We start from the raw sequence: 23,184 nt of genomic DNA, 5'->3' as shown, positions 1-23,184 counted from the left end.
TTTTTGTTCAAGGGTTTGTTTAGTTAGATTCCATCTCCCTAAAGCCAGGATATTTCCATCCAGTGATAGACTTTGTTTCATTACAATACAGTGATTCCATCATGAATGTAGACTTTGTTCCAAGGCAACCCCTTGATTCCATCATGACTGCCCTAGTGGACTTTGTTCCATTACAACCTTGTGATTTCATCATAACTGAACTAGTAGACTTTGTTTTAGAGCCTTGTGATTCCATCAGCACTGGTGGACTTTGTTGCCTTTGGAAGTGTGACATCCATGTAGTGTCATAAATCTACTCCCATCATTGGTGTAACACTATTATATTTTAAAAAGATGACCAGCATTATAAATATCAACTTTATTTACATCAGGAACAAGTTGAAGTAATAAAACCCACTAAGGTCCATGGAAATATACTATTCAAAAAAAGTAGGGGATATTTGATTTTGGGGGCATAATACTAAAATATCCAAATGACTACGAAAAAAGTCACTATAGAACCTAACAGAAGAAACATTTCCAGTTACATGTGACGCCCAAACGCACCAATAGCTACCGCATGGAATGCAGGTGATGCTTGGGATCATCATGGGGGTCCAACCCAAGATTTGCACGACTCTGACTTTGGATGTTACAGTCATTGTGGCATTGAATTCCAGGGTGGAAACATCAGTTTAATTGTTTTAGTGACCAGAAAACAAATTTTGATATGCGTCGGCTTACCCAAAATGAAAGGTTACGTGCCCTTGGCATGCTACAGATCGGCACAACACAGGCGGTTGTGGCGCGGACGATGAATGTTTCTCAGTCTGTTATAAGCAGGCTATGGTCCAGATACCGTGATACACAATCTGTACAGGACAGACCACGCTCAGGTCGACCAAGGGCGACAACTCAAGCCCAGGATCGATTAATCCGTACTTTGGCCTTGAGAAATCGTGTCATCACAGCAAATCAGATCAGCGCTCGTCTTCAAACAGACACTGGTGTGAGAGTGAGTGGCCAGACGATTCGGAATCGACTGCATAGGGGTCACCTTCGCGCCCGACGTCCTCGCGTGATCCCTTGTTTGAGAGATCATCACATTCAGGCAAGACGTCGTTGGTGTAGGGATCGTCAACACTGGGATAATCGACGCTGGAGCAATGTGATGTTTTCAGATGAGTCAAGGTTCACTGTTGATTTTTTGGACAGACGTAGGAGGGTGTGGCGTCGTCGAAACGAGCGCTTCCAAGACGTTAACGTCATCAGACATGATCAATTTGGGGGTGGTTCTGATATGGTGTGGGGAGGCATCACTGTTGCTGGAAGAACGGCTTTACATGTTGTTGCAGGGCGTGTTACAGGCCAGTACTACCGGGACAACATCTTGGCAGTCCATGTTGTGCCGTTCGCACGACGTCATGGCCGCCGTTTCATCTTCCAGGATGACAACGCAAGATGTCACAGGGCCAGGATCGTTACAGGTTACCTCCAACAACAGAACATCACCACATTACCTTGGCCAGCACTGAGTCCCGACCTCTCCCCCATTGAGCATGTCTGGGACATGCTTGGACAGAGGTTACGTCAACGTCAACAACGTCCTGCCAATGTCCAAGAACTTGCTGCTGCGTTGCAACAGGAATGGGACAATCTGGACCAAAATGACCTTAGACGTCTCATTAGGAGTATGCCACGTCGGATCAATGCTTGTTTGGCAAACAGAGGAGGATTTACCCGTTACTGACTTGGTTGTGATGCTGTGGTAACTTTGCTGTTTGACCCCGGGTATCATTTTACCCTTATAATGGTCAGTCTGTGCCTTACTTAGTCTAACGATCATTTGGAATAAATCGATGAATGTGAACTTCATTTCATTTTGTCATTTGTTTCTTCGTCAGTTTCATTAGGTGACTTTAATAACACTTAAAAATCAAATATCCCCTACTTTTTTTGAATAGTATACAACAACCCTTGAGATGTGAATTCTGTATCTCAACACCCAGTCCCTCTCTGCATCAAGGATCTGGTAAACATATTGAGCTATACTTACATTCAAACAACAAAGGGGATTAGATATGATCTTTTTCAGATGTCTGTGGATCACGGTGGCTAAGTGGGTAAGCCGCTGGCTCGTTAGCCTGCATTGGCCGTGAAAGTTCATCCAGAATTTTCGGTGTGGTTTTCCCTTGTCAGTGATGCAGGATGGAGGGCCTGACAAGGACAGCTGTCTAGTCGTTCGGATGGGACGAAAAACCAAAGCCCCATGTACACATTGGCGTGCATGTAAAAGATCCCTTGACAGTTTGAATTCAATATAAGAGTAGGCCGTAGTGTTGCTGTCCGGGCAAAATTTCCCTCATAGCACACTGGATGGCGTATGCCCGTCTTCATTAGCCCAGTTTGGTGCAGAACAGTAGAGATGCACAAATCAATATCAATCTTCATAACATTTTTTCTGTTATAGATTTGGAAAATTGAAAAATGGGTCACCTATCATTCGATATGAAGCCATTTGCTTTCCTTCAATGCTTGAATGAAATAATACATTGAAATTCGTTTACATTGGTATTAGTGTCATAATAAATGTAATTGTCTGCTGTTGCCATCAAAATGGTGGAAGTTTAGAATAAAGTGCTGGTTCACTAACTGGGAATCACTGGTTCAATCTGGCCTACTCTTATTTCGAATTCCAACCGTCATGGGTTCTTTTACATGCACGCCAATGTGTACGGGATTTCGGCTTTTAGTACCGTACAAACAACTACATGCTGTCTTTTGCCAGGCACTCTGTCCTGCACTACTGACAAGGGGAACAATGCCGGAAAATCCCAATGAACTTTCTCGACCAACACCTGAATCGAACAGGATACCTCCATGTTAGCGAGCCAACCTCGTTTTATTTAGCAACTGCAGCTCCTGATGTGTTCAGGGTCTTATATACATACCAAGTTTTAATGCAATTCAAACAACAATGGGGATTAGATATCATCTTTATCAGATATCATTAATTAAAATGTCTGCACACACAGAGAGATGGTCATGGTTCCTAATTAAACACCCGGCTACCCATTTGTCAATGTCCAGTTCAGTCCAGGTTACTAGATTATCTTCTGAGAAAGAGAAATGGAGTTTAATGTCCACTCGACACAACTAGGGAGGAAACAAGAGAACCTGGAGAAAACCCACAAAGTTGGACAAACAACCCTACTCCTTGTCACGTACAAGCGGGGAAATAGAAACCACGCCATGCAGTAAAATTCTGTGGACCTTTATTGGCCAATACTGGTATTGAACAAGGGGATTCCTGGTTAGTGGACCAACGTGGAACATATATAATATATTACTAATATAAGGTGAGTGTGGTCAGTAAAACCAACCAAGATCAACTATCATGAAGCTGTAGTGTATATTTTTGAAGCAGGAACTTGGTAAACATCTTGATACTGTTCTTTTGACCACAGTCATCAAAAAAGTCTAGATCTTTGCCAATTCGAATATGATCAACATGATACTCGGCAAGCTTGTTCTTTGGACAAATGCGCATTGCTGGACTGACCGACTTCAATTCTTGATATGACATCACAATTCAAAGATGACTGCTACGACATCATGGTCGTACCCTTGTACTTGTTTTAGAAATTGCTAAACCAAAATAAAATCAATTTCCCATTTTTTAAATTAATTATTGTTTTAATATCAGAAGTCGCCCTACATGCAAGTAAAATACAATTAACAAAGAGTAATAAATATACAAATTAACAGAGTTAATTGAAAAATACTATACATATACATGTATAAATATCATAAACTGTAAATACTATATAGGCCCTATTATATGTAACAGTTTTACAGAGTTGATTGAAAAATAGTATGAATATTTAAACACTTTTACCATCTTACAGAGTTGATTAAAAATTAACATATATATATTTATAAAGTTGATTAAAAATAATATATATATATATTATAAACAGTTTTATATGTATCACATTTATTCCTTTGTCTTTTAACACACTGTCAACAACTTAAGGTTCATTCTACCAAACAACAATGAGTAAAATGGTAGGACTAAAAATATCTATTTGATCTGAGGTTTAATACAACTATGAATGTTTGCATTAAGTGAAAGTTTATGTTTTTCATTTCTGTATTCTCAATTTTTTGTGAGAGAGAGAGAAATGGGGTTTAACGTCCACTCGACACAAACTAGGTCATTTCAGGACTAACATATGGTTTAATTTTATTTCTATAATTCACTTGCGCGTAGGGGTCTTTAACAGTGGGAGGAAACCGGAGAACCCAGAGAAAACCCACGAGGTTGGACATGCGACCCTAATCCTTTTCACGTACAACCAGGGATTTGAAACCACGCCAGTTGACTCAATGACAGGCCTTATGATACAGCGCGCACATGCTATCCATTCGGCCATCCAACTCCCCCCCCCACCCCGCAATTTTCTGTGGATTGTTTGCTTTGTTGTGAGTTTGTTTTTATTTTGAGTGAAGCCTTTATCACTACAGATTCAGGATGGTACAGCGCAGTGACATTTACGGTACTCACTTATACATTAACGCTCGTCCAAGTTTACTAACAGCGATACAATTTCTTTTAAAGTATCGCCAAAGATATTATTTTTTTTTATAAGAATTATACTTTCTAATCAATAAATGTCAGGGAAATAAAACTATTAAGTTGATATGATAAAGCACTTATGGTATGTATATCACATGAAATTATACACAAAGACATATTCATAATCAGCACCAAAATATTCACAAGTCAAAAACCTAGTCTCAGGTCTCTAAACACACACACATACACACTATTTTTGTCACATACACCCCCCAACAAACTTATGTTTTTGTCAAATTGATTCTTGAAGTATTCACAATAACCTACAGACCATGGGTGAATTCATCTAATCTTAAAACAAAATATTTTAAGACTAATCCCTTTTCATTGGTTAAAAGCTAAAATTTGTAATGGAAGTTTAATTCCCAGCCAATGAAAATGCAGAAATAATAAAATGTTTAAGTATTCATGAATAACACCCCCAGGCCTTGTTTTAAATGTTTTTGATAAAGATAATCTAAATTTGTAGGTTAAGAACACAGGAAATAAAAGTCTCAGCTCAAAACATTCTGGTTTCAAAACCCTGAGCTTTCAATAATCTGTTAACAGTGCATCAGAAACTCTTCTTCAGTATTAACACATTTTATAAATGACGGTATTATTATCATTATCATTATTTTAAACAAGGCACATGTTACACACATTGTCAGGCACAAATTCAGGCTTTGTCAGCCATAATCCCGCTGGTATCCTTCACTTTTTCTAGTTCTCGTTTTTATTTTCATTGATAATATTACAGGCACAAAGTTCAAAGTGTCATATACTAGTTCAACATATTGTCAAGTGCAACTTTAATGAGCAGGAGAATTTACCCAATAGGAACTCAATATTACCAAATACTACCACATATATACATGTACTACCTCAATATTGTGAAAAAACTGACAGAATACTTCAAATAGCTCCCTTGATTATATTAACCCATATTCTATTCATTTTTGTAAAATAATCGGCCAATACTACCCAAAAATGAGAGAAAATTATGATTTATTGAATAGAAACACAGTTATTTAATAACAATTATTTACAGGTCTGAAGACAAATTTCAGGTTATAATCAAGTTTTCAGAGGCAATTGTCTTTATCTAAATTATTACTTTATGTCAGAGGGTTTGCTAGGATTTCATATTTGAATCCTGCTGTGAAGATAACATCTGTAGCAGATCATTGGCTGATAAAGACGTAAAATTTGGGTCCAGGGTTATCTCCCCACTACAGTTACGGCTACGCATACTACTGAGATCAGGGTCAGAATTAATGAAGGATATCACTTGATCATTATCGGGACTCGATAAAAGCACAGGAAAACTTAATAATGAGTTGGCTGAGAACTGGTTCGTCGGTTGATTAATTTGACCACTGGATACTGTTGGCGTGATGGAACCACTACGCGACCTGGATGTTTCTCCAGCGTAAGAAACAGTTGGTGCTGAAGATGCTTGCAGCCGATTTCCTGACTTATGGCGTATTTTTAAGGGCTGCTCGACTGACATTTTTACAGGTGGAACTGTCACTGGAGAATTCACCGGCGAAATTTTATTTCCTGTCAAATATTGTTTCCTAGTTGAACGAGTCACATGCTTCGTCGTAACAGGACCTGGAGCTGCTGCAGCTATAGAAACTGGATCCGAGTTATGAAAAACTAAAGTAGCATTGTTTTTGATCCTACGACTTTTATTAGTCTTGGTTGACTTATTACTCTTGTCTGCCACAGATCCTTGCACAGATAATGCCGCTGGGTGTTCTGAGGAATCTGAATAAGAAGCTTTCGCAGAAGTTTTTGTAGATCTTAAAACATTTGCTTTTTTCAAAGGCTTAGTCCCAGAGTCAACAGATGCTATTGTTTTCGTGGACACATTACTGCTGCTTTGACTTTTTCCATTTTCCATAAATCTCATTCCTTCCTTTGAAAGAGGGTTTCTGTTCCTGTGAGTTGTAACTCGAATGGTTTTACTTTTGCCCACGATAGAGTCTGTGATGAGTTCCTGTGAGGCTGAAGCACAGCTTTGAGCAGCTGTTACATCTTCTTTCCACTGTGTTCTCCTAGATTCATCTGTTTTGGTGTAGGTGACTCTTTGATTGCCTCTGCAGGCGTAAGAGAGTGGTGTTGGTGGTGGTGTTGATGATACTGACTGAGGCTGCATAGTGGTCAAACTATATGTTGTTGTTGATTGTGGATAAGAAATTGGTGTTGAATGAATGATAACGTTTTTGGAATCATTTATTGATCCTGCAAGACTGACATGTTGGGGAATTTCCATGACATTTTGATCTTGGTTTGAGACAGCCATCTGCTGAGGTAATTGTTGAATGTTTCCATATATGTTTTGGTCAACATTTCCCAATCCAGTGACCTCCGGCTGAACTGTGATCGTCTGGAAGCTTTGAGGAAGTTGGTATATTATTGTTTGTCCTTGCTGTGAATCTGATTGTAATGGACTAGTGTATGGCATCAACTGACCCGCTGGTGTAGAGGATAGAATGTAAGTTTGCTGCTCAGAAAAGTTTGGAGGATTTTGCTGAAGATTCTGATATTGCTGAATGGGAAGAATCTGGACAGCTCTTGGGGGTGGTGGAGGTGGTTTTGGAGCTAAATTGGGGTAACTTCTTCCTCCGTAAGAAGTGTTAGAGCTGACAATAGTACATGGTTGAGGTTCTATGGGTACTGTTGTAAATGGAGTAATAAAGTTCAGGATGCCATCCTCACCAACAAAACCTTGTATTGGAGTATTGGGAAGAACTGGAGGTAGCTGACCAACAATAGATTGAATCTGACTCCCTACAGGGAACTGAAATGCTGATGTAGTCCTTTGAGGATCTAATATAGGTTGACTGACACCAACTACATTTGGACTTGAGTCTTGGAATTGAACAATTTGTGCTTCCTTTTGAGTACCTTTTATCTGTTGATTTCCATTAGACACTTGGAACTGACATGTTTCTAAAGTTTTAGGAGTTTCTTTAGGAGCTGAAACATGTTTATAAGAAGCCTCTCCTGTATTTTCAGAATTCAATTGTGATGTTACCATAGAATGAGAAGCTAAAGTTGCTGATGAAGTGACTGGAACTTGTGGATAAGCAGACAGTGATATTTTATTGTTAAGATTTTTCTTTTTTGTCTGAATGTTAGACGATGTGATTCTTTGATGTGGATTTGTGGTTGAAGTTCTTGAATGTTGTGCCATATTAATGTGGAGTCGTGGAGCAGTTGATGATACTGTTTTGTTCTTTAATTGGTTACTCAGATATTTTGCTTCAGCAAGGACAGTTGAAGTAATTGTGGAAATACTTTGCTCTGGATAAGTTGGTGATATTATCGAATGAGGTACTGATGAAGCAGGCGACGTTTTTTGCATGTTGAAATTGCTGGTTTTCATTGGGCTGGTTGATGGGGTCATCATGTTGTTTCCATATGAATTTATAGGTGCCTCTTGCGAAGCTAAGAACACTCCTAATTGGCTACTGGGATTCTTCATAGAAGCTGAAGATGAATTTGTGATTGTGCTTTTATATGGTGGTGAAGCAGATGCATCAGAATTTAGGATGGATTTTAGAATTGTTTTCTTCTCTTTAACAGGTCTGCCTTTTGTTCTTGTTGACATTTTTTGTATTCTAGGTCTAGAGCTTCTCTTTGCTTTTACTAATGGACTGATATTTACAAATTGATTTGGTGGACTACTTTCTGGTGATGGTTGTTCTTGAGAATTCCAAGACAGGTGTTTCACTGTGGTGTTTTCAACTCTTTGATGCTGATTCTCAGGTTGAACCGTTCGTTGAATGTTGTTTGAACTGGCTTTGATGATCTCAGAATTACCCTGAAGAAGCTGAGTATTATAGTTGTCCAACTTGAGGATGTTGCTGAGTAAGGAGCGATTCTCTTCTGATAAATCCATGTTTGGGTTAATCATATTGCATCCAAGAAGTTGATCATTGGTCAGGACCTGCTGGTAGCTGCTGGGGGAAGCAGGTATGTTATGGGATGTTGCTGCTTCATTGGTTGAATCTATTGATACATTTTGAACAGCTTGTTGTAGCTGAGACACTTGATCTAAAACCAGCTGAAGATTGGTAACAGCCATATTCTGAAAGAAAAAAAAAGATGTTTAATCCATAGTTAATGTTAAAAATATTTCCCACTCAGTAGACTTTGTTAGAAAAAAATGAAATGGGCTTTAACTGTCTACTTTTCTGCACCAACTGGGCCAGCCTTGTCAGATTTTTTTACCGAAAAAAGCAGGCAGTTTCAGACCACACACAAAAATCATGTGTCAACAAAATATTCAAATTCGTACGTAATAAAAAATATGTGTACCTTGTTAATTTTCATATTTAATTCCCATGCGCTATTCAAATTTATGTCAGTAATATTCCTACAAAATTATGTGTTGCCGTAATACTATAGAATGAAAGTGTGCCGACTAATGCTGACCCCGCTATGGAAGACGGGCTTACGCCATACAGTATGCTATTAGGGAAATGTTGCCTGGACAACAGATCCGTGGCCTACTCTTATTTCAAATTCCAACTGTCATGGTGTCTTTTACATGCATGCCAATGGACCTCGGCTATTAATCCCTTCTGATCCACTAGACACTGTCCTTGCTAGGCACTCTTTCCTGAACCACTGACAAGGAGAAACCGCACCTAAAAATCCAGAGAAACTTTCTTGGTCAACAATAGAAGCAAACCCGTGACCTCCTGCTAAAATTAAGCAGGAGTTATATTTCATATCTTCATTTTGAAATGACAACATTGCAATGTAGTCATATATTGTTGTGGGCAGAGTTAAAAGCCTTTCAAATTTTATCTATTTCTGATAATTATTTCATAGGTTGTTACTCTTGATCAGTTTTTTATGCTCCCATTATCTACAAAAGAGAAGAAAAGTAACCTGTGATGTCACTGGATGTTCTACTGTGGGCAGTTGTTGTTTTGTTACTGCATACTGTTGTTGCACTGTAGATGGTTGAGTTTGTTGTTTTTCTACTGCTGGTTGATGTTGTACTGCAAAATGTTGTTGTTGTTCATATTGATGTTCTGTAGACTGATGATGTTGTGCATCTGTGGGCATTGTTTGTTGATGTTTTTCTTCTGTGGGGTGCTGTTGTTGATGCAGATGCTGTACTGTGGACTGATGTTGTTGCTGTATTGTGGATTGATGGTGTATTGTTGACGGATGTTGTTGCTGTAATGTGAACTGATGTGGTTGCTGTATCATGGATTGATGTTGCTGTACTGTGGGCTGGTGATGTTGCTGTAATGTTGATTGATGTAGTTGCTGTATTGTGGACAGATGCTGTTGCTGTATTGTGGACTGATGTTGTTGCTGTACTGTGGATTGATATTGTTGCTGTATTGTGGACTGATGTTGTTGCTGTATCCTGGACTGATATTGTTGCTGTACTGTGGATGGATGTTGTTTCTGTAATAACTGTTGTTGCAATGATTGTTGCTGTGGAGTAAACTACAAACAAACATCATAAAAATACATTCAAATATTGTTTCACAGATGCATATCACATTATTAACCCTTTAAACCTCTAGCACTTAGACCACCCCAAACTGCCCCGTCATGTGCACAACCTTCACGCCCACACGAACTAGCAAATTGTCAGAAAGCTATTCACATATGTAAATATTGACTACCCCTTGCAGAAATTTAAAGAGTGGCTCCCATTATAAACCAACTACAACTGTAAGCATTACTTACCGGTATTAATGTTGTGATATTAAAGACTACTGTAAGCGTTACTTACCGGTATTAATGTTGTGATATTAAAGATTACTGTAAGCGTTACTTACCAGTATTAATGTTGTGATATTAAAGACTACTGTAAGCGTTACTTACCGGTATTAATGTTGTGATATTAAAGACTACTGTAAGCGTTACTTACCAGTATTAATGTTGTGATATTAAAGACCACTGAAAGCGTTACTTACCGGTATTAATGTTGTGATGTTAGAGACTACTGGAAGAGCATCTTCAGTCAGCACAGTGTTTTCGATAATGTCAGTTGATTGGCTACCTGTATCTAAATCTACAATAAAATAAAGAGAGAGATTGAGAGAGATGACACAAACAAGTTAATTTTAGGAATAAGAGAGAGAGAGAGAGAAATGGGGTTTTACGTCCACTCGACACAAACTAGGTCATTTCGGGACTAACATATGGTTTAATTTTATTTCAATAATTTGCTTGCGCGTAGGGGTCTTTAGCAGTGGGAGGAAACCGGAGGACCCGGAGAAAACCCACGAGGTTGGACAGGCGACCCTACTCCTTGTCACTTACAACCGGGGATTCGAAACCACGCCAGTCGACTCAATGACAGACTTTATGATACAGCGCGCGCACGCTAACCATTCAGCCATCCAACCCCCCAATTTTAGGAATAACATATGTTACAAGTTTAATTAATGATTAGCATGCTAATATGAGTCTTTACCTGGAAACCTGAGGACCCGAAGAAAGCCCACATGGTTAGGGCGTTAGGGCTGAAAATCCTACTCCTAGGATCGAAATAAACCTTATGACCTAAGGTGCATGTGTTAGATCATTCAGTCCAAAACCCCCCTTCCCCCACCACATGAAATAGATCTGTGATGATAGAGAGAGAGAGAAATGGGGTTTAACATCCACTCAACACAAACTAGGTCATTTCGGGACTAACATGTCAATAATTCGCTTGCGCGTAGGGGTCTTTAGCAGTGGGAGGAAACCGGAGGACCCGGAGAAAACCCACAAGGTTGGACAGGCGACCCTACTCCCTGTCACGTACAACCAGGGAATCTGTGATGATAGAAACCACAGACATGTTATACTTATCAACAATTCTTGGTTAAGTTTTTAGAGAAAAAAGTTATTCATTAATACCGGAACATCCCTAAACGCAATGAAACAATCCAAAACTGCTGTTCCTTAGATTGTCTCAAACTACCCAAGATATTTAAATAGTTTTCAGTATAATAAGATCATTTATTAGTTCAAGCGAGCGCCATAGCTGTGCATGTGACAGGACAGGGAGGGCTAAGTGCAAAGGGTTGAAATGTATTCTAATTTACCTCTATCTGTAGTTGTATTACATGCTTCCCAGTTCTTCCGTAAACCATGTTGTGGTGGTTCCCGATTACCTCGTGTCTCCCTCATCTGTCTGTTGACACGCTGTATTGTACCGCTACTACAGCCAGTTATCCAATGAATGAACCTGTTACAATTACATCTATAACCACCTGTAATCAAACAATACATCAATGACATTCAAAATTTGTCCTCATTTTAGTTAAAGATACATTATGGGAGATTCGATAACGAGTTGGCAGTTCTCACTATAATAGTTAAAACTAGATAATGTAAAGGCAATTTGCTGAAAATTTAAGTCAAATTGATCAACTATGAACCGAGAATTAAGCTATTGAAATTTCTACCTAGCCTAATTGATCATCATTACTAAAGTCGGTAAAAAAAAAAAGCATAGTCTTGATTATCCATTTAATAATTAAATTGTGAAGAAAAGTTATGCAGTAAATCGAAACATAATCCACCCAAGATTGCAGGCTAGCGATGCCATCGAGAGATGATTATGGCCTGGATAAGTTAATTAATGTCTAATTAATAATTTAGATAACATTTCAGGCTTAAAGAAAGACCTGCAATAGGCAGATTTAGCCCTTGCGTAATGTATGTTTAAGGAAGGAACTTGTTAGGGATGGGCATCTGACAAAGGCAATTTGATGTGCACCAATTATCCTGGCATTTTGCTGTTCTACCCTTGAAATTTTTCAGGCAATTTCCATGATTCCCCTGGCATTTTGTTGTTTCAGGCATTTTGCATGTTTCCCAATCTCCCAGGCAATTTGGCTGCTTCACTAAACTCTGAGTCATTTTGGCTGTTTATGGATCGCCCGGACATTTTGGCTGTTTCCCAGATCTCTCAGGCATTTTGGCTGATCACCTGAACTCTCAGGCATTTCTGTCATTTCCCTTTTTCTTTAACAAAAGCAATTTCTGCCAATCCCCCTAAACTAACAGAGTGAATTTCATCATTGTCTCCAGAAATGTCCTTCAAATATTTATCACTTCGGAGCACATTAAACTTGATTTTTATACCCCCACAATTTCATGTAGACGTATACAGGTGTCGCTCATGTCCGTCCAGAGGTCACAATTTTTATCCGATTTTGGCTAAAACTTAAAATATTTGGGTTCCTCTCAATATTCGGGCATATCATACCTGGATTATGGCCCCCGATTTTACTGAAAATTGCGTTTTTAGATTGTGAACCCTCTAGAAGTCACAATTTTTATACGATCTTAAAAACCGTTAAGTATATCAAACCAAAACTGCCGAAAAAATGACAACTCCCTGTATGCAAATAATATAAAAGTATGCAATTCCAAGGTTGTGGAGCCTCTAAAATATATGCTTATATCCCAAAGATCTTGGTTTCTATAACAATAACATTCTGGATTATGGCCCCACATTGTACATTAAATCGTTTTTTAGGTCGTTCTCTGTCCATCTCTTGCAATATGTGAATGTATCTAACATGGCAACCGCTTTTTTGTCCCATCTGAATGACCAGGACTTAAGATTTGAGATTGGAAAATCTTGAGACTCTTCTCAGCCTTATATAAAGTTAATGGTAACTTGTAATCAGGATAATTATATACATGCAGACATCTTAACTTAACTTACCGAGCAGGTGTACCCAATTTTCTTTATTTTTCGGGTAATAATATATATATTACTATTAGCCTATATAGAATACAACATTCTACATAACAAATTACCAAGAATTATTTTTGTTAAAGAGTTGATATATCAAAGGGAATGGGAGCTTTAATTACCCTATTTCCTAGGCCAGTTCATTTCAAAATGGATGAAGAACCCTGTTCTTAAGGTCAGTTATTCTCAACGGTAAATTTAATTTGGACATTACAGAACCCAAGTTTACCTGAAGGAGTCAACATTTCTGCTAAAACACGTCTTGCTTCTGCCTGACAGGTCTGAGCACGACTTCTCCATTCATACAGTAAATAACTGTGAGATTGTGCCATCTATAATAATAAAAAAAGAATCTAAATGTCTTCTGTCGTAACACGTACTGACTTACACATTAAAGAGAGAGAGAAATTGGGTGTAAAATCCACTCAACTCCATTTACATCAACTTTCTAGCACATAGGCGTCTTCAGCAGAGAGAGGAGAATGGAGGACTATTTGACTCGTACAAGCCGGGAATCTAAACCACAGCTCTTGAATCACTGACAGATCCAATGATCTAAAGTGTACTTGTTATAGATCACTAGACCATCCAAAGCTTCAGTAATAGAAAGACCTTATGATGATCTGAAGAGCCCCCCCCACCCCCAGCACTTCCGTCTGTAAGTATATTAATAATACGTACATTAACACAGTTATAGAAACAGCAGGTTCGTTGATGTAGAGTGTCGATATTTGGTAAAATATTCAACTTTCCTTTACATTTAGTTCTCGTCATACGACGTCTCTATAAAAAATATACAATAATTCATGTTTTAAACATAATTCATAGAATTTTATTACCCTTTATGCTAGGCTCCCACTATCACTATTCACACTAAAACTGAAATCATGGAGTAATCTTATCAAGTCTTATCATATCTTGAGGTCAGATCTTGAAGTTAGTTGTAACAATCATGTCGACCATAGAAAAGTTTTGAATGGTTCAAATATTTTCTACCATCAACGCGATTAATCATCAATCGTTATCATCGCTTCAGATCACAGATTGTATCTAATCGTGGTGATCGGGATCAGACTTGAACAAGAAAAACACCACGCTATAGAATAGCAGATGATTCTCCTCTGCCCAAAATCTGAACATAGGCCATTAAAGGCAAGGCTGGCCTTCGATGCTTTAAATAAATGTAGATCTCTTTTGATAATAAAAATATGGCAATCATTAAAATACATCAAAAATACTCTTCTCAGCAGCCTCTGTTTCTGACCGCAGTCTCGGGACAGATGGAACAATAGCAGGTTGATGTATCACATGTTTTACTTTATGTAAATTAGAAATTCAAAATTATAAATAAGAAGGAAATATAACCAACCATTTCTGTTTTAATGTTTTTATGAAGGAAATTATTGGAATAGAGTAATATTTGTTTACACGCTGTCTCACATAGTTTCAGATCTTGTCGAATATATTGTCGCTTTTCAAATATATAATTTTCAAATTCTCTTGATTTCTTCTGACCATTTCCTAATCCAACAAAAATCCTGTAACACAAAGAATTCATGTTTTGGTGTTGACTAAACACAAGCTTTGGGAAGATGAAATACTGAATTTTCATTCAAGCCTACTAAATATCATCCTAACAATTAGTATTACAACTGTTCAACTTGGAAGCATATTTTCTGCATCAGACTAAATAGACGGGAATATATGCTATACAGTTCGTTATTAGTGCTGGCACGATATATCATTGAATCGGTGTATCGCGATTCACCTTCTCACGATTTACGTATTGAATCGCAAGACGCTGAATCACTGTATTGCGATTTTTTTTTGGTCCCTTCAGCAAATAACCTTAATTATCACTCTTAATTAACCAGGTCGTCACACATTAGCTATAGGTACACAAACACTCTTAAATTGTTTTGGTCATTATTTTGATGAATATCATGATATAAAGCAGTTTTATTTCTTCGACATCGGCAGGACTAAAAATATTGATTATTCATTTATCCTGTTGTTTTCTTGGTAAATATTGATCCGGTTATCGTGACTACAGTGGCAATACCCAGCATTATTTGCTATGAGAAAAATTTAGTTCGGAGAGTGGCGTTGCCGCCAACTCATCATTAAATTCCAACTCCAAAAGTTTTTATTCCATCTGAATGAAAAGGCACGACTCCTTGTCAGACCCTCTGTCCTGCACCATTGACAAGGGGGAACCACAATCTCGTTGAATTTCATCAGACAACATCAGGATCATTTTTACAGTTAACTATAAAATAAAATGTCATAATTCATACTTCTTTTGAGGATCTTTTTTGTAAAATTTCTGTTTTGATAGCCGTCTAGCTTCCTTCATAAACTGTAAAAATTCTTTAGCTTTTTCCACACGATTGTCTGAAATCAAAAGTGAATGTCATTACAATCACGATGTAATTTGGATAAATAGAGAGAGCGAAATGAGGGTTTAACATCCACTCAAAACAAACCAGACAAATTCGGGACTAACATAAGGTTCAATTGTATTTAATAATATGCTTGTGCATAGGGTCTTTAGCGATATGATAGCAAATGAAATGAAATGGGGTTTAACGTCCTACTGTTCTGCTCTGAACTGGGCTAATGAAGACGGGCATATGCCATACAGTGTGCTATGAGGGAAATTTTGCCCGGACAGCGGCACTACGGCATACTCTTATATCGAATTCCAACTGTCAAGGGATCTTTTATGTGCACGCCAATGTGTACATGGGACCTTGGTTTTTCATCCCATCCAAACGACTAGACAGCTGTCCTTGTCAGACCCAACGTCCTGCTGCATGGAAAACTATTCACATAGCGCGGTCAGTTGACTGTCAAAGGATGTACTGGTATCAAGATTTTACTTTTCTCTAATTTTCTTCAAGGAACTAGTATAGTCAATATATGTACCAAGTGCTAAAGGGTTAAGAAAGATTAAGAATGGTTTTAAGGAAAATGAAGATTAATTTTACCAGGAACTTCGTTAAGATATGTCTGTAAACATCCACATATTGTAATACTCTTAAAATGGCCACAAAACAAACGTTCAGCTGTAAAATAGTATTCAAGTACAACAAATTAATAAATGTACAAATCAAACTGAAAACTATAGAGGGGCTAGTTCTAAGGTTAGAGGCAGCGAGCACATAAAAACGATTTGACTTTAATTCTTAAAGTTTTAAAAGGCACTACTTGATCTATATACAATCAAATGATCAATTGAATAGCCATCACTTCCGTTCGTTCGTTCGTTTCTGGGGTTTTACGTCCACTTCCACCTAAGGTGATATCGTAGACAAGCCATCACTTCCCTTGCTCTCCTTTTTTTATAGTCTGTATCATCCAGAAACATATTCTACTAATATTAGTCTAGATGCATTGTCAACATTTGGGAATAATAGGTCATTGGCTAGATTACCCGGTCTTTTACATTATCATAAGGGAGGTAGGTAACTATTTCTAAAAAATCCATTTAATTGCATGCCAGTTCAATATCCAACACTTTTATTTTTTTTTTTTGTTGTAAAATTTTCTCTATCCATGGGCCATATCTATGTTTTTTTATAAATTTATCCTAATTCGTCATCACGATTCATGTTTGTTTATATTAATGCAAGAATTATGGGATTTATTGTGAGAAGGGGCACAACTCTGACTTGACTTGGCCAGAAGATACTGGATAATCAACCACATTAAAAACCAAACTCCCGGTTACGCATGGGCAATGGACTTTTCGTCAAATATTGACAACGACGGTCCCAGTTCCTCCGTATGTTGAAGACTAGGAGGTTTTGGGTGACAGAGACTACCTTATTTATGTCAAGGCTTTACTATGTAAAGTTTAAAATGAAGTTAATTCAAACTTTTTGGTGAAAGAAAAGACCTTGCCACTCCTACAGCAATCCTCTAACAACATCATAAACACACCAATTTTAATACATTTGTCTATTTGTTTACCATCTCTATCATTCAGTTCATCAGCGAGATTTGTTGCAAAATCCTTGGCTTCATGGAGCATTCTAGTTTTATCTTCTGGTTTGAGCAGTGGAGGGGCTGGGTCTGGTTTCTTTACTGGATTCAATATTAAATCTGTGGATATAAAACATGTTTTGTTTATCAGAAGGAATTATTCCATCTTTTTTACATGTACATGCTAGATTTGTTGTTGTTCTCAGGGCTTTCATTTTAGACATATCTGCCAGTTTTAAATGACTGGTAAAGAATTTATCTGTCAGTCAATGCCATAAAATTAGAATATTAACAGTGTTTATGAGTAAAACATTTAAAGATACATTATGGGAGATTAGACAAAGAGTTGACAGTTCTCACTATAATAGTTAAAAACTAGATAATGTAAAGACAATTTGCTGAAAATTTCAGTCAAATAGATCCAATCTGAACCGAGAATTTAGCGATTGAATTTTGGACGTAGCCTCGATCATGATTACTAAAGTCGGTACAATAAAAAACATAGTCTCGATTATCCATTTCTTGATTTAATCATGAATGAGCATCAGATCCTAATCCAGTAAACATTGCAAGCTAACGATGACATCAAGAGTTGGTTATGGTCTGTATAAGTTAATTAATGTCTAATTAATAATTTGGATAACATTTCAGGCCAAAAGAAAAACCTGCAATAGACAGATTTAGCTCTTGCATAATGCATGTTTAAACTTGCATATTTGAAAAAATGAAATGAAATGAAACAGGGTTATGGTCCTACTGTTCTGCTCCGACTGGGCTAATGAAGATGGGCATGGGTGCCGTGAGTGAAATTTTCCAGGACAGCGACGCTACGGTCTACTCTTATATCAAATTCCAACTGCCAAGGGATATTTTACGTGCTAGCCAATGTATACACGAGACCTCGAATGACTATACGTTGCCCCTTGCCAGGCCCTCTGTCCTACACCAGTGACAAGGAGGAACCCTGCTCAAAAATCCTGATGAATTTTCTCGGCCAACACAGGGATCAAACATAGAACCTCCAGACATTAAAAAAATGTAAATCAAAATTGACAACCTCATATTGCTGGTGTTAGAGATCAATTTAAATACCATAAAAGGCAAATGCATTGACTTTAATCTTTTAGAGGCATTTAGTAACTGGATAAAGGAATACACTATAACACATACTTATTGAAGAAACAATTCCTAATTAGTTTTGATGATGTTGAGAATTTGCAATAATTTTACTTCTACCCTTCAAACAGAAATTTCATAGTGAATAATCAATATTACCGATAAACATAATTTATTGCAACAACTTTACTTCAACCTGTCAACGAAATAATTCAGAAAAAAAATAAAAACTATAATTTTGAAACTAACCGCAAGCGTTACAAATCTCGATATATTTATTAGAGAATGAATCTAAATGAACTTTAGGACATGGATTATGACGACTTTGTTTATTTTTGCTGACTTTTTTCCTCTTCCTTGGATCCGATACATAAGGTGATCTACAGACACCACAACTCCACACTGTTAATAAAATATACAGAATCATAATACAAATAAAATATACAGAATCATAATACAAATTATACAGAATAATTATACAGAATAATAATACAAATTATACAGAATAATAATACAAAAAAATATACAGAATAATAATACAAATAGAATAATAATACAAATATAATATACAGAATAATACAAATAAAATATACAGAATAATACAAATAAAATACACAGAATAATAATACAAATAAAATATACAGAATAATAATAAAAATAAAATATACAGAATAATAATAAAAATAAAATATACAGAATAATAATAAAAATAAAATATACAGAATAATAATAAAAATAAAATATACAGAATAATACAAATAAAATATACAGAATAATAATAAAAATAAAATATACAGAATAATAATACAAATAAAATATGAGAGACAGATCTTATGATACAGCGCACACATGCTAACCATTCAGCCATCCAACCCCCTGAAACAGGGATTAATGTTAATAACATATTTATATAGTCTAAGAGTGGCAATGAAGACCTGGTTATCCCGGGTGTCAGTGACGTTTCATTTGTACTGAATTCTTCAAACTGATTGGTTCACCTGGCAGGCTTTTTTATTTATACTATTCCGAAACCCCAGTTGGGTTTCAATGGTTACTAATTGGCGGAGTTACCGGTGTTGGCCTCTTGGTTTACCGGGGTCGGTAGCTTGCTTACCATGTTTGTACAGAGGTTTGACAACTGATCGTTTCGATTGAACTGCAAGTGTCCATTATTTTGAGTCATTACGTTTGGGTACGACTTGATGCGTTTGGATGAGGTATGGTCACGATTGTTCAATTTCAGGTGACACTGATCGATCACGATCTGGTCTCGTACCTAAATATATTAAACCCCTTACTACTTTTTGGAACCAACGACCATTTTTATTTTTGTTATAATAATAATAGTCATCATATAATATGTCCATTTTTATCACACCAAATCCACTAAGCCAGCTCACAGAGCAGACAAAAGTTCTTTTTGTAATGAATTTTGAAAAGATGGTTTTTTAATATAAAATGTATTTCATTCACAGAAAATGATTGAAGAACAGGCTAGGCCTATATTACCTACCCTATTCCCCTACCCTTTTCTGTGAGTAAAATACTGTTTGTAAAAAAAACCTGAAATGAAGCCTGACATCCCACTTTTCTACACCAGCCAGGTTATTGAAGATCGTCATAAACCATGCAGTGCACTAAGGAGCAATTTTGCCAGGCAGTGGCCTTACAGGCTACTCTTATTTCGATTTCCAAGATGCAAGATTTCCATTCTTATCTTCAAGAAGAAACAAAACATTTGAAGAACGTAAACCCACCTGGTTTTAATTTCCGTTTGTTAATGAATCTATTTCTATTTCCTGAAATGGCTTTCTTCTTATTCAATAGATTAGCTCTTTTTGATTGACTCTCATCATCTGGTGTAAAATATTGTCTTTGACGTTTCTGTCTTCTGCTCTTTCTGGTCGAAGTTTGTAGTGAATCGTTTTCCTTAAAAACATAAAAATTATCAGAATGGTCATAAAATAAATATATGCATCTTTCCTTAAAGCAGCCATGAGCTAGAAATAATTTTTCATCATTAATCAGATGTTAAACATACATTATGCAAGAGCTAAATCTGCCTATTGCTGGTCTTTCTTTAGGCCGGAAATGTTATAAAAACTATTAAGTAGACATTAATTAACATGATAGGACACTTAATCAACTCTCAATGGCATCGGATACTCAAGATTTTTTAAACTAGATTAGAACAGTTCGCCATTTAAAAATTTAATTTAAAAATGGGAAAGTGAGGCTAAGTCTTGAATATACCAGTGCCCTGGTTACCACCATGCACACATCTTGTCAAAACTACAAACAGTGATAACTTGGCTCAGAATGAAGTAATTTGAATGAAATTTTCAATATTTTCATTTTACATGATCTATTTTTGAGCTATTATAGAAAAACTGGTCAGCTCTTTATCTAAATCTTAGATAATGTATCTTTAATCAAACTTATAAATTATAAGCTCTGGTACTTGCTATATTCTTGAATAACCTTAATTGTATATTATTTCTCATTATATCTGTATCATTACAGACCCAGGACTGTTCAGCGCAGTGGATGACAACAACGGCAGGCCCATGGATCCATTCACTTGATTTTATATGTATGGTTGTTGTTTAATGCTTGTGATGTCTGTGTAATTTGTGTGTCCCATTGTCTGTCTAATGGGTTTTGTTTGCAGTCCTCCTGCACTTATATGTTACTGTAATTAAACTTTATTTTGCTAGCCAACCAATTTCAGAATTAGAGTTTTCACTACAGAGGCTTCAATCACAGAGGTCAAGTAGATGGTAGCCTACATGTAATGGAAATGGGCTTTAACTTCCCATTTTTCTGCACCGAATGCGCTAATGAAGACAGACATGTAATTGATGCTAATAGGAACTACTGTGTAAGGTCAGGGTTAGGGCTGGGATTTAAAACATCGAGATTTATATCAAATCCTGTACCTCATCATTGTTTTCATTTCTCCTGGTATTATTATCTTCCTCTTCACTCAACTCCATGATCAAGACCTCATCAGATTGAATATTTGCACATCTTGCTAAACAGACAAAATATTTTGTTTATCAATAAACAGTTAAAAAAACAAATGCATCCTGGTATAAACTTTTTACATAACCATAAATTCCTACTTTTCTGCACTGACTGGGCTAATGAAGATGGGCATAGTGTGCTAAGAGGTTAATTTTGCCTGGATAGCGGCATTGCAGGCTACTCATATTTAGAATTCCAGGCCTGTACCCCTGACAAGGAGAAACCACTCCGGACAATCTTGAGTAGCTCTCTAGATCAACAATGGTACGTAGAGAACTCAAGACCTTCGCTGGTCAGTGAGCCAGCATCTCATACACAGAGCCACCATGATCATGGATCCCTGAGGTGTTACAGTAAACAAAGAGAGAGATAGAGAGAGAGAAATGGGGTTTAACATCCACTCGACACAAACTAAGTCATTTCAGGACAAACATATGGTTTAATTTTATTTCAATAATTCGCTTGCGCGTAGGGGTCTTTAGCAGTGGGAGGTAACCGGAGGACCCGGAGTAAACCCGCGAGGTTGGACAGGTGACCCTACGTACTCCTTGTCACGTACAACTGGGGAATCGAAACCCCGCCAGTTGACTCAATGACAGACCGTATGATACAGCGCGCGCTTGCTAACCATTCGGCCATCCAACCCCCCTACAGTAGAGTAAACAAACTAGAGTAAAAAATGCTATAGATCATTTTGCTCATCTGTTTAACGATAATTTAACGTCAGCAAATGACGTAAATCTAATGTAAAGTTTACGTCGTATTTGCGTTATATTTACGTCATTTTCTGACGCAATTCTAACGTAAAGGTTACGTCATTTTCTGACGTAAATGTAACGTAAGTGACGTAAACTTTACGCAAATTTTACGTTAGATTTACGTCAGAAAATGACGTAAACTTTACGTTAGATTTGCATCAGAAAATGACGTAAATATAACGTAAAAATGACGTAAACTTTACGTTAGATTTACGTCAGAAAATGACGTAAACTTTACGTTAGATTTGCATCAGAAAATGACGTAAATATAACGTAAAAATGACGTAAACTTTACGTTAGATTTACGTCATTTCCTGACGTAAACTTATCGTTAAAAAGATGAGCAAAATGATGGTAAACTGACTGACCATTTTTACGTAAACTTTACGTAAAATTATCATCAGTTTGTTATGTGGGACTCCTTGTCACGTACAACTGGGGAATCGAAACCCCGCCAGTTGACTCAATGACAGACCGTATGATACAGCGCGCGCTTGCTAACCATTCGGCCATCCAACCCCCCTACAGTAGAGTAAACAAACTAGAGTAAAAAATGCTATAGATGAAGTAACTCATCTGGAGGCCATGCAGGTAATTAATTTGACCGACAATTTTTACAGTTATGGCAAAGTTGTATCTCTACACTGAGCTGGGTAGGTTTAAGTTGATATTATAAACTATTTTAGCCTACACATTTGACACTATTTATTAGTTTTGCAAGGTGAAACTTATTAATCAGATCAAACCGAAGCACAAAACAAACACATCAGAGATATCCTAACGTTTTTAGCTAAAATTTCGTAGCTAAAAGTACTAATGCAAATAAATGCTGTACCGTTATATATCTGGTTTTAAATTAGTTAGTAAATTATTTCTTTAACACAAAAATTTCCATAGTTGTTTATATGGACAGCCCTTACTGTTTCCAAACAGCAAAGAGTTAAAATGGGAGGTAA

At 37.0% G+C, this 23,184-nt stretch overlaps 1 protein-coding gene across 1 annotated transcript; it reads right to left on the bottom strand.

Annotated features, from left to right (window-relative positions):
- Positions 1 to 3,693: 3,693 nt before the first annotated feature.
- LOC126828564 (uncharacterized) lies at positions 3,694 to 23,161 on the bottom strand. The gene is made up of 14 exons (XM_050558412.2): positions 23,064 to 23,161; positions 21,383 to 21,477; positions 20,201 to 20,372; positions 18,693 to 18,845; positions 17,316 to 17,447; positions 16,331 to 16,408; positions 15,638 to 15,734; positions 14,710 to 14,878; positions 14,022 to 14,123; positions 13,570 to 13,672; positions 11,677 to 11,844; positions 10,558 to 10,655; positions 9,509 to 10,081; positions 3,694 to 8,699 (listed from the first exon to the last, which is right to left on the bottom strand). The coding sequence occupies exons 2-14, from the start codon at positions 21,437 to 21,439 to the stop codon at positions 5,733 to 5,735; spliced, it is 4,869 nt and encodes a 1,622-aa protein (XP_050414369.1). The 5' UTR covers positions 21,440 to 21,477; positions 23,064 to 23,161; the 3' UTR covers positions 3,694 to 5,732.
- Between the last annotated feature and the right edge of the window lie 23 nt (positions 23,162 to 23,184).

The sequence above is a fragment of the Patella vulgata genome, chromosome 1 (genome assembly GCF_932274485.2).
Source record: "Patella vulgata chromosome 1, xgPatVulg1.2, whole genome shotgun sequence".
NCBI classification, from domain to species: domain Eukaryota; kingdom Metazoa; phylum Mollusca; class Gastropoda; family Patellidae; genus Patella; species Patella vulgata.
The sequence above is the reverse complement of the archived record's forward strand: the minus strand, read 5'-3'. Positions and strand labels throughout refer to the sequence as shown.